This window comes from Danio rerio, chromosome 15, assembly GCF_049306965.1.
Source record: "Danio rerio strain Tuebingen ecotype United States chromosome 15, GRCz12tu, whole genome shotgun sequence".
Lineage (NCBI taxonomy): Eukaryota > Metazoa > Chordata > Actinopteri > Cypriniformes > Danionidae > Danio > Danio rerio.
Window position 1 is genome coordinate 31,642,804 of NC_133190.1, and position 13,097 is coordinate 31,655,900.

A 13,097-nucleotide genomic window follows, 5' to 3' on the forward strand; every position below is an offset into this window, starting at 1 on the left:
TCGTCTTGCATTTTTAATGATAGCTTATTTAACTATTTACAGTAAAATACACTATACACATACATTATCAAATTCTTGTGGTTTTTAAATTAGAAATACACTCATAAGAAGCAATAATTAATCGAGTAGCTTTATGTATAGCAAAAAAATCTTATATCAGATAATAAAACAGGCTATAATATATTTTCCTTGATTTATAAATCAAAATAATTTAAAGATTTAAATAAAATTCTATATCCAGCCTAATTGATATATTTGATTTATTTCACACTAGGAAATAACAATTTCCTAAATAAAAAAAAATCCAGGTTTTCCTGTAATAACTTTTCTATGCCTTAAAGGTTACTAAACACTGTATACTACAGTGGGAGACCATGCGTACAAAACCCGTCACTTCCACGATAAGATTATTTACGATAAATTCCCATTGTATGTGAAAAAATGGCGACTTAATGTACTTTTCTTCAACTGTGAGTTGAACATTTCCACGTTCAGCCTGGGCCACAGTGTGCGTGTACGCGTGTTTGTGTATTCCACACAGGCATAGGGCAGGATTACTATAGAATGTTGGCGAACTATCGTTGTGGAGGGGGAAAAACACGTAGAGCTGAGTCTGCGCGACGCAGGGGATCACAGCCTACGAAGTTTATCGGGCAAGACTACAGCGACAAATCATTGGACACTTTCGGCCGCAGTGTAGGTAATTAACACTCCATTCATCAGTAATATCAATGGCGAGAAAGTTTATCGCCGCTTCCTATGCGCGCAGTTAACATTTGACGTCAAATTCGTTCGGAAATGCGTCTACGAAATGTGTGCGTAGTCCATTTTCCCACTCGGCATTTAGGCTAAAGCTGCGAACGGGATCCGTTTATATAAACCTATTAGCTTTTTTTGACCGAATTATGGCTAATTGTAAATCCGATGTGAGCTTTTCGCGATCGCGCGAGTGTTTTTGCGCGTGCTCCTTCGTAAATGTGAGATTTGAGCGCTTGATGTTGATGCTGTATGTCCGTGATGGCGCTCGCTCGGGTCTCTCTATGCTCCTTTTGCTCTCTGACGATTAAGGCAGGAAAACAACAAAGAAGCAGGAAGCATATGGGCTCACCGGCGAGGCGGTGTGAGATCACGCCGCAATTAGTTGTAACAGTTAATTTAAAGTAAAAGGATCCCGAAAAAATGAGAATCTGTGCTTTGCCCAGACAATCTCTTGTCTGTGCATGTGCTGTCATTTTAAAGAGCTGAACAAGACACTGTCATCGCATTATGAATCATGGATTATTTATAGTATAATTATTAGAAAAAGGGGGGTTTCTTCAAGCATCAAAACGATAAGTGAAATGCTGTGTTTAAAAATAATGACTGTCATACATTTCTACCATTCTTTGCTGATTGCAGACACAGAAAATGCTATTCATTGTCACAGCATTTTTGTGCGAAAGAAAAAAAGTATTGTCAGGCATATTTAGAAGAAGAATGTTTTGTAAAAGACTTTATTGAAGGATTGATTAACTGTGAAGCCCAGAAATATTTATATTTATAAATGTTTTAGTTTTTAAAATTACACTTAATTTATGTTTGTAAAAATCCTCTTTTGCCTATTTTGTCAACAAGATGCTTTAATCACTTTATATATAAATATTAGTTTGAGCACTCATTATTTTAGTAAATTATTAGAAAAATTACCATAAAAGTAAACCTTGGATTTGCTTTTAACCTGCTTTTTTTCTACTAAAATGCCTTTTGTGAATAAGTGAGGATACTAAATAGGTTTTTCATTCATTTATTCATTCATTCATTCATTCATTCATTCTTCTTCGCCTTAGTCCCTTTATTCATCTGGGGTCGCCACAGTGGAATGAGACGCCAACTTATCCAGCATATGTTTTACACAGCAGATGCCTCTCCAGCTGCAACCCAGTACTGGGAAACATCCATACACAGGGTATCTGTGCAGGGTCTTAAAATTACCAAAGTATTGAGTTGTAAGTCTAGAATCTTTTTAAAAAGGTCTTAATTTTGCTTTATCTATAGCTACCCAATCTGGCCAACACTCATCCAATAAATAAATTATAACCTTTTAACTTTTTATTTAAGAATGTACTTTTTAACTCTATTTACAATAATATTTTAAATTGTTTTTCTCACAAAAACATTTGTTTAAACACTTTCCATGTGTTTACTGCTGAGGAAGCTGACCTGGACAGACAATATTTAGTTTTTAAAATAAAAAATATATATAAAATTTTACAATATTTAAAATATTTTGCTTAAAATTAACTAAAATCTTATTTTTTCGATTATTATTGTATTATTACATTTATTAAATTCTAATAAAGTTTGATAGGGCAAATAAAAATATTTTCCAGCGTTTAGCCCTGTATGAGTCTGGAATTTCATTCATAATGGTCTTAAAAATGTCCTAAAACTTGCTGAAACCTGCAAAACCCTTGACACACTACACATTCATACACACACATACACTAAGGCCAGTTTAGTTTATTCAATTCACCTATACCACATGTGTTTGGACTGTGAGGGAAACCAGAGGAGCACCCAGAGGAAACCCATGCAAAAACGGGGAGAACATGCAAACTCCACACAGAAATGCCAATAAGCCCAGCCTGGACTTGAAACAGCGAAGCGACAGTGCTAACCACTAAGCCACCGTGACGCCCATAGTTTTTTCAAATCATAAAAAAATCATCTTCCTGACAAATGTGTCAAATTTAGTTAGTTGCAAGATTGTGGCGAAGTATTCAAATATAAATTGTTAGTTAACAGTCTGTAAATAGTCTTACTATGCTGCCAAATTAATGCTGTCGTTAGTATGCCTTCTCAGATGTTTTTGGTAAATGATTTCTACACAGTAAAAATGTACAATAGTCTCTATGTTTTATTAGTGTCTATTCTTATTGATTAGTTTCACACAATCTTCTTTTCGATAATTTTAATTAATTGTTTGTTTTTATTTCAGCCATCTAAACTCAGCAAACCTTCTGATGGATTTTGTGTAGAAACCTTGCTTGATTTGACTGCGATTGGTAACACAGCGAGGGGTTTTTGGAAGGAGGAAGGATGTCGGAGTTTATGCCGTACCCGTACAGAAGGCCGGGAGGGTCTTTGATGCGCTTTAAGAAAAGAAAGTCACGCTTCACATTCCAAGAGGTGGAACTGCTGCTCAGCGAAGTGCAGAAAAAACGCCATATTCTAGTTGGTAAGAGATGCTGTTTTTGCATTCGTATTACGGAACACAGCAGAACCTGGCAGCATTTTTGAGAGTATGGAATAATAGGATAATAGTTAATATTAGTAAGGATAATAGTTAATATTAGAACTTCTATGAGGTCAACTTTACTCATAGCTGCTATTCAAATGAACTGTGTTTGTTTTTTCTTCACATATCCATTGTTAAAAAAATCAGGGCTCTCATGGGTGTTCCTTTAAAAGCTTGCGAATATGAAAAACGCGTATAAAATTCAAGGCCCTTTAAATCTTTTAAAAATAAAGTGCATAGATACAGGTCCTTTATACTGGCTGAATTTATTTTGTGCAAGGTTTCTCAACAAAAAAAAAATCCATATTATTCCCTCTGATCCACTAATGTGGTATTTCTCTAAATATGTTGTGGTCAATACATTCTGGCTTGATTAAATTACGTGAAGTATTTCCTGCATGAGGTACTTTGTGTTGTATAACGAGGTGACGGTCGTGCTTGCACATAAGTTGTGACAATCTGTTGCTTTTTTTGTAATATTTGAGCAGTAAATTATCAAAACTTTTGTGCAAGCCTGAAGGTCATGGCAAGGTACAAAAGGTTGTAATAATCAGTTGCCCAAATATATTAAATTAAATTTTATTTAATTATCTTTTGAAAGCATTCACACTCACTGGGCACTTTATTATGTACATCTTACAAGTACCAGGTTGGACTTTCTTTGTCTTCAGAACTGCCTTAATCCTTCAATGATTTTCAGGTACAATACATCAACAAGGCATTTGCACCCACAGAAATGCCGCTCACTGGATATTTTCTCTTTTAAGGACCATTCTCTGTAAACCCTAGAGATGGTAGTGCACAAAAATCCCAGTAGGTTAGCAGTTTCTGAAATACTCAGACCAGCCCGTCTGGCACCAACAACATTCAAAGTCACTTAAATCACATTTCGTCCCTATTCTAATGCTGTTTGTACTGCAGCAGGTCGTTTTGACCATGTCTGCATGCCTAAAGCTGCGGTCACACTGGACTTTTCTCCCCATAGACTTCCACTCATATGCAAGCAAATACGTCCGACTAGAGGTCTGCATTTCAGCCGCGGGCGCCGCAGGACCCGACCAGATTTCTGCGGCGCGGGAATAAATTTGCGAATAAATCGCGGGAGCGGTCGGTAACGGGTTTAATTTGGGACGGGAGCGGGCTGTCTAGCAATATTGCGGATATTGCTATGCGAATGAGAGAGAGAGAGCGAGCTTTGCCTGTGTGTGTGCTTGGTGCTTGTGTGTGTGTATGTTAGTGCGCGCATGCGCGAATGAGAGAGAGAGCTTTCCCAGATAGCAAAATACACTCGGGCCAGTTCCGGCTAGATTCTCGCCTGCCGGAGACTTACCAATCGGCCCGGCTCCGGCTGCCGGACTCGGGCTGGATGCTTGTGGACTCACTGCCCGATTCTGGCCCAAATCAATCGGGCCAGATGCGGCAGCCGTAAGCGAGCTGACGCTGCCGCATCCCCGCCGGAATCGGCCCGAGAGTAATGTTCGCTGCGGCCCGGAGCTGGCGCAACTCATTATTTATATACCTAATATAAAACCTTTTGGTATTACATTGGTACTTGATACATGGTATTACAAGCCTTTAAGTTGATATAACAGCAAACGCCTGTGTGTCTGCTTGGTGCTTGTGTGTGTGTTAGTGCGCGCGCGCGTATGAGAGAGAGAGCTTTGTCTGTGTGTGTGTGTGCTTGGTGCTGTGTGTGTGTTTATACAGACAGCTTGGCTGTCTGGACTGTATAGCTGGGTGATTTTCGGTTTTGTTCTCCCCCGCTCTTTAGCGGGATCGGGAGCGGCGGGCAGAAAACGGGGCGGGTCGGGCAGCGGGACAACACATTCTTAATATAAGCGGGAGCGGTCGGGTTAATTCAGACCAACAGAGACAGCATGCAGAAGTATAAATGCACAGCTACGCGGGTTGCATGCGCCTTGGGTCACGCCGGTCACTTGACGCAGAAGTATAAACCAGGCTTTATGGTGAGTGAGTGTTGCGTCCTGGGTCGCTCTGCATCAGTCGGTATGTTTCCATCGACTTTTTTTTATTTTATTTTGGATTTTTGCATAAAAAAATTCTTGATGGAAAGCCAAGGTGCCCATAGATTTTAAAAATGTGCATAAGCATATGCGCATAACCAGGGCCGGCGCGTCCATAGAGGCAACCTAGGCAGCCGTCTAGGGCAGCAGAATAGAGAGGGCGACGTCCCCGACACTACCCTCACCTCTCGCGCCCTCAGTTATATCCGCGTCTAGGGCAGCGTCCATGACACTACCCTCACCACCCATGCCCTTAGTTATATCCGCATCTTGGGCGGCATGCGCGACCCTACCCTCACCACCCGCGCCCCCACCCCCTCCGCCCCCGCTTTCACTTTAAGGTTGAGGGCGACGTGACCGTTCTTTGCCTAGAGCGGCAGTTCAGCTTGCTTCAGACATGCGCATAACTGAGTAGTATAAACCTTTTAGTCAGAAAAAAAATGCATAAACTAAATCACAATGGTTCAGTATTATCATCTCCAGAACTGACTTAAGCGGCTGCGCTCCCAAAAAGCGCACTTACGTCTCCAAAAGGCACTGAGCGTTCAGTGCGTTTTGTCATTGTCTTCTGAGCTGCAAGTAATTTAGAAAAAAAGTCATAAGAAAATATGTACAGGCTACAGCTTCTACCACAGCAAAATTTATATATATATATAATGTGTATATATATATATATATATATATATGTATATATATATATGTGTGTGTGTGTGTGTGTGTGTGTATATATATATATATATATGTATGTATATGTTTATATATATATATATATATATATATATGTATGTATGTATGTATGTATGTATATATGTATATATATATATAAAAGTATGTATGTATATATATATATGTATGTGTGTGTGTGTGTGTGTGTGTGTGTATATATATATATATATATATATATATATATATATATATATAATTTCAGAGGTCGCGTTAGACTTTCTCATTGTCTGTCATTTTGACTGAGAGGGTTGTAAAATTCCCATCAGAACTTATTATTGATTGGTATTTAATTTGCAGACTTTCTGATCGCTTTTTCATTCATATTTTAATAATTAACGTGCACGACAAGTATATAGGCTAAATGATTCGGAAAGTCGACTTCTCGTGACCAAAGACTGGATTTACTAGAGCCTTGTCAGCCAGTGCCTTGTAGTTAGAAAAAAATTCTCCTAAGGCTGTGATCAGAAAGTTTGCTGGATTCTCTGAATGTGGGATTTCCTGATCCTGCAAGCACTCGTTTCACTGGGAAAAAATACTACATCACGTGTTTCTTCTGCACCATGGGCGCGGTAGTCCGGTAGTGCTCACAACGCACTCCAACATACCCAAAATAGCAAAATACACTCGGGCCAGTTCCGGCTAGATTCTCGCCTGCCGGAGACTCCGGCTGCCGTACTACGAGTCAATCGGGCCAGATATGGCGGCGGTAACGCCCCATTCACATGGGGCTTCAGCGTCAATGCCCCGTGTGAATGGGGCGTAAGCGAGCCGACGCTACCGCATCCGAGCCAGAATCGGCCCGCGAGTAATATGCGCTGCAGCCCGGAGCTGCCGCGACTCAGTCTTCATATACCTTCATATAAAACCTTTTGGTATACATTGGTACTTGATACATGGTATTACAACCATTTGAGTTGATATAACAGCAAACGCAGGCTATAATGTAAACACAAAGTGTAGGCACTGCGTTTAACCATAGACTGTAAAATATGTGGACGTAGTATCCGTGATGTCACCCATAGGTTTCTGAAGAGTGCGAAAGAAGCCACAAGTAGGCACGGCCAACCGTCGCCATTTTGTTCACGCGTCATCGCACCCATGGCAGGATACCAAACAAGGGCAAAGAGGCGGAGAGTGAGCAGAGCTACAGACACTGCTGCCATTTAGCTTGGACCTGGCTCAGACACACTTATTTTGGGAAAACGCTTAATACTTTATCACCTGCGACTCGTTTGTATTCGGACCACATGGGCTTGACTGTACACTATATCATTAAAGTGTTTAGTCTTTTAAAAATACTGTAGTAATACATTGAGCCACTAAGCATTGTTCTTATGACGTTTTCCTACAGGAGGAAAACGAAAATTACTTCCAAACACTAAATTAGTAAATGCCAGGCTATTGATGAAATCTAGCATAACACTGTATGATAACACTTCAGATGACTGTTCTACAGTCCACAGCTAATCAATCTGTCAGATTCTGCAGTGCATTACAGCTCTAAAGAACATTCTAAATGATAAATGATCTTAAATAAAACAAATGCATTAATAGAGTTTGTTTACAAGTAGATAACTATACTCACAACGAAAACAGAGGCCACATGAATGGTTTGTGAGCACAATTAAGTGCACACAGCATCCCATATCATCTGATAATTGTAGGAAATAATCCCAAATGGCAACTGATTGTAAAAGCCACAAAAAAAAAAAAAAAAAAAAATAGGATGAATATGCCAAAATCAGTGGCTTATCTGCGGGAGTCAGCTGAGGTGAAGTGACGGCGACCAGCAAGACCTAGCTGTCAATCAAGTGGCCACGCACTTAATCATGCAAACTTAATATAACCTCATATAAAGGAAACGGATGAGTTATAAAAAAAAATTACCCCCTAAACCCCAGCTAAAGCATATAGCTGGGTAATATCAGCTATATGAACCAAAATCGTTCTTTGTACCAGGCTGTAAACACTTCACGGGACTCCACACTTGTAAACAATCGCTCCATCAGGCTCGCACCATTAAAGCGGCTCTCAGTCCCGCCCAGACTCGTCAGCGCTACCATGCCGAACAATCACAGAGCTTGCGCTACACGTCGTTGCGACGTGTAGTTAAATTTTTTGAGAGGTGCGCGTCAGTGACGCCGACGGCCATGGCGAAGGGCTATGCATCAGCGCCGTAGCATACGCCGGCGTTTGACGCAGAAGTATAAATCAGCTTTTAGTGGTTCTATTGTTTAAGGGCTCACGAAGTGCTTTGACATGCTCTTTTATTTGATGTTTCGTCACCTTGAAATTATTTATCTACGTTCTCAAAGATTTTGAAATATTGAACTTCAAAGTTTTAGAATTCCATAGCAAACAGTATGTGTGTAACAATTATTTTTTGAATAAAAAGTCTTAATGTAAACAACCTATAAAAAAAATCCTATATAGTAAATAAGTTGTCATTTAAAAAAATGTCAATAACTCAATTTTGACAAAAATGTCATATAGAGCCTTATAATTCTAAGGTGACGGTTTGACGTAATCTCAATTGAAACATGGAGAGAGGGCGGGGCACAGATTAGCTCCTCCCCTTTAAAACGTTTATAACCAAGAGCGTTTTGATTTATCACAGCTCTGCCAGTGAGTGGTTAAGCTCAAGCACATCAATTGTGAAGCATCTTGAAAGGGGCGGGGCATGTGAATACTAGCGAGTATTTGATTGGTCATGATTTGATGAGAAACTAAAGTAAATATGATGATGTGAACAAAACTGCTGATTTATTTAGGCGGAAACAACAAACTACAAGCTTTAGATGTTTCTAAAAGTTTTACATCTTCTAAACGTGAATTTTGTCAGTTTTGGAGCACACTAGCTTATCGATATCTTAAAAACTAACAAAACTGATACTAATATCTAAAAAACAATTTAATTCAATGTTTTCAACAGGAAAGTTCAACAGGGGCATTTCGAAGGATCTGAAAAACCGAACATGGTTGTCTGTGACCGAACGCATCAACGAGGTCAGCGAGTGTCATAGAGAGGTTATTGAGGTCATCAAGAAATGGGCTGACCTCAAATGCGACACCAAGCGAAGGGTGGCCGCCATGAGGGCTTCGGGAGCTACATCAGCCCAAATTTCACAAGAACTGTCACCCATTGAGACCATGGTGCACCAGATCCTTCAGCTGTCGAACTCAAACAGAAACATGAGCAGTTTTGCAATTGATGATCAAATGGATGATGACGATGAGGACATGGCGGGCCTCTCTGAGATTTCACAAAGTTCTTCTTACATGGCAAATGGTAGGCCTCATTCATTCGCTTTACCAATGCCACTGCCAATACCAATGCCAATGCCAGTGCCACCTCCTTTCCACACTAGTGTCCCAGGCCAAGTTGATATGGAGCTTCCTTCTCACATGATGTTTAGTGGTGAGTTTATTTTTTTTTAATGCAATAAGTGCTCACACCAAAAATTTATTACCCCAGCTAATAAATATAACAGTATATTTTTGCACAGAAAACAATAGCTAGAATACGTCTTAAATGTTTTTAAATGTAATTTAATTAACTGGTGACAATGTACTCTGTATGATTATAAAAACAAAACCGTATCATCTGGTTGTTTGGATACTAATCTAATTATTGTTAAAGTTAGTTCTTGGTGTGAACTGGCCCCAATTACTGAGCGTTTAATGTTTTGATTGTTTTAACACCAATAAATGAGTTACTTTCTTTGTATTGATAGATTCAACAGTGCCTCTTACAAGCCTCCATCCAAATACATCAGGAAAAGAAGGTAAGCAGTATTGCAGAGATATTTGTTGTACATTTAGTTTGTTTTAATGGGTCAGTGGTATGATTTTTATTTTCAAGTATATTTTTTGTATTCATACATTTTCACATTAGATTTGTTAACTTCCTGTTTTATGATAGTTCTGATGCAAATCTAGTTGCAATTTAAAAAAAACTGGTACCAGTTAAACAGTATCAGTGTTGGGCTAGCTACTTGAAAATTGTAGTGAGCTAAGATTTTAGCTACTCTACTTAAAATGTAGCTTAACTGCACTAAAAGCTATCCTCTGGAAAATGTAGCAAGCTAAGCTAAAAGCTACTTGGCAAAAGTAGACTAGCTACTGTACATCTAAGCTTTTTTTTGTTGCAATTTTAATTTTTAAATCAAGGTAACTTAAATCCAAGTCAATCATATCTTAGTGATCAATAAAACTGTCAATGAAACATGAGGGATAATTGTTCAGTTATTTACTGCAAATAGTATGCTGTACTAAACAGAAACACATTATAGTACATAACAGCTAAATAAATAAAAAAATCCAATAAAACCAAATCGAATACACATTTAAAATACTATAGTAGTTAATAGTAAAGGGAAATATTTAGGAATAAGCATTATATTGTCAACTTTTCATTAAGCAATTACACTACATAATGTAGTATCATCATTAGTAACTATCATGAACTAATAGTAATTACCATAGTATACTTTAGCCTTTACTACAGTAAACTATATATATAAATATCTATTTATATTTTATATATATATATATATATATATATATATATATATATATATATATATATATATACTACTCTCCCTTAGTCATTTTTCCATCAACCAAATTTCTTTTGTTAGCCTAATTGGATGGCGACGTCAAAGACCAGATCGATAGGTGGCAGTAACACACTAAAAAGTTTGTTGTCGACAATTGAAAAACAGAAAGAAGAAATCGTCATTCTCGCCATCATATGGATTTACTTTCATTGGCTAGACACTGGTCTCACAGCTCCGTAAATGTCAGTGTCATCACTTATTGATCTGTAAACGGTAAATGTAGCTTGTGTGGATGCTACTGCGCTTCTTGATTAAAAAAAATAATAACTTCTCTACGAAAAGCTGGTTGATTTAGAAAGTAGCGACGCTAACGCCACGCTACTGAGAAATGTAGTTAAGCTAGTAGCTTCACTAATTGTAGCGACACTATTGCCCAACACTGCATAGTATAAATATTATTGTTTAGGAATAAATTATGGATGTAACGATTCACCTGACTCACTATTTGATACGATTCACAATACTAATCTAGCATTTAACGATTAAGTCACGATTTTTATGTAACAGTAGTTTTTCACTGTGCTGACAATTTATGTACTTCATATTCGATGTTCTGTTTAAGTAAATAAACGTCTTTTCAGTTTGTGTTTTGTGTGCCGCATTTCACCTCTGTCATTTTAGTCTGTCTTGCTCGCTGCTGATGTACAGGTAAAGAGACCTTGCGTCTGTAAACACAGCACCCCCTCTGTTCATAAAATGCATCACGATTTGTTCAACATTTCTACCGATTTCAATTGTCATGTATTTGAATCGATATTTAACCAGCTCATGGTGAATCGTTGAATCCGTGCTTGTCTTGGTCATGTTAGTCACTGTATGTGTTTATTATATGTACAAGGAAAATTATATTATCTTTTGTTAAACTTCACATTTTTAGTTTTGGTCAATTTAAACTTTTTATTTTATGTTTTACATGTATAAAGGAAAAATAAAGGTTTTTATTAAGCCGGACAACATTTTTACTTCATTAAAAATATTTAATTTTAATATTAAAGTATTTCACCAGGTTAAACCATTTGAGATCTTTAGCTTTGCGCTTTTGATTTTTATCCTAGCGCCATTATTGTGGAGAGATTTTAACAAAAATATGGCTATTTATAAGAAACATAACTTTTTTCATACTTTAAGTATTAGATTAATTATAGTATGTATTATTATTAATTATAGTTAATTCTAATACATTTCTATTCCTTCAGGTGGCAACGTGCAATTTATCGAACCGTTAAGCCAACCAAATCAACCTCCTGTTAGCATGCCTGCGTTCCTCAGCCGTCCCATTACTGAGAAGACCCAAGTTCAAGAAAAAGCCAATCAGAGCACATTTAATGGCTCTTCAGCATTTATTGTACCTTCTGGAGCCCCGTCATCACGTTCAGCTCCTGCTAGCCTCCCTCCACAGCCTGCTGCCCCAGAGCCTCGCAGTCTGCAGGAACGCCTATCCCAGAGTGCCTCTCTCAGCCTGCATGAACAGCAGGCCACAACACAACTGATCGGGTCGCTGTCCCGCTCACTGGAGTCACTAGCCGAGTCCGTGCAGAAATTGGTCCAAATCCAGCGTCAGTTTTCACATGACACCTTACAAATGCAGCGCGACACACTCCACGTCCTGCGCAACTTTTCCTCCAACACCTTGACTCTCCTGCAGGACAAGATGAACGGGCATCCATAGCTCCTCTATGCCGCTATGCTATGCTAACTACAGCTGGGAGCAAGTTACACAAACAACATCAATAATAAGCTGAGCATAAAGTGACACTAGAGTCTATGGCAATCTTGATTAAGTCTTTATTTTGAGAGTTCTATATAAGTTGAATCACATTTTCCCCCAGTTTATAACACAATAACCAAAATTAGGAGCTAAATATTAATAGAGACATCCTTGTATGTATCGACTGAATATTTTATTCAGTAGACAAGTGGGACTGTGTGGACCAACTGTGTGCTATTATAAGTAATTTAATTATGGGCAAAATGTAGGCTATTTAAAAACATGAGTAGTAATTTAAGATAATTATTCTTGTGGTGCTTTTTAATATATTGCAATGTTGCAGTTTTATCTGATTTTAATTTATGTAATCTGTTTTTATTAAGTTTTTTTTTCTGATGGTTCTCGAGATTTTATCCTTTTAAATCAGTTTTTGTCTCAAGCGTTGCCTAACAGACCTGCTGTAAAAGTTTTGATCCTTTAGCCTTATGCATTGTTTTATTATTTGTGGTTTCTCTTAACTTGAATTTCCAAAGACTCGTTATAATGTTTTATTTTTGTTTTCTTCCTGGTAGGACTTTGAATTCTGTTTGAAGGCACATTTATCTTAGATGTAGCTCCTATGGACCTGTGTTTAATCTCCCAGAAATGAAAAGTCAGCACACTGTTAACAAGTCACACGGAAAAGATGAAATAAAACATATAATTTGAAATTTTACTCAAAGTAAAGCTGATTTTTGCTTTAA

At 38.1% G+C, this 13,097-nt stretch overlaps 1 protein-coding gene across 9 annotated transcripts; it reads left to right on the forward strand.

Moving 5' to 3' along the window:
• Positions 1 to 556: 556 nt before the first annotated feature.
• On the forward strand, positions 557 to 13,097 carry zgc:113149. Of its 9 annotated transcripts, none has more exons than XM_073923023.1 (6): positions 587 to 700; positions 1,827 to 1,985; positions 2,978 to 3,217; positions 8,960 to 9,445; positions 9,762 to 9,812; positions 11,843 to 13,097. In XM_073923023.1, the coding sequence occupies exons 3-6, from the start codon at positions 3,079 to 3,081 to the stop codon at positions 12,313 to 12,315; spliced, it is 1,149 nt and encodes a 382-aa protein (XP_073779124.1). In that variant the 5' UTR covers positions 587 to 700; positions 1,827 to 1,985; positions 2,978 to 3,078; the 3' UTR covers positions 12,316 to 13,097.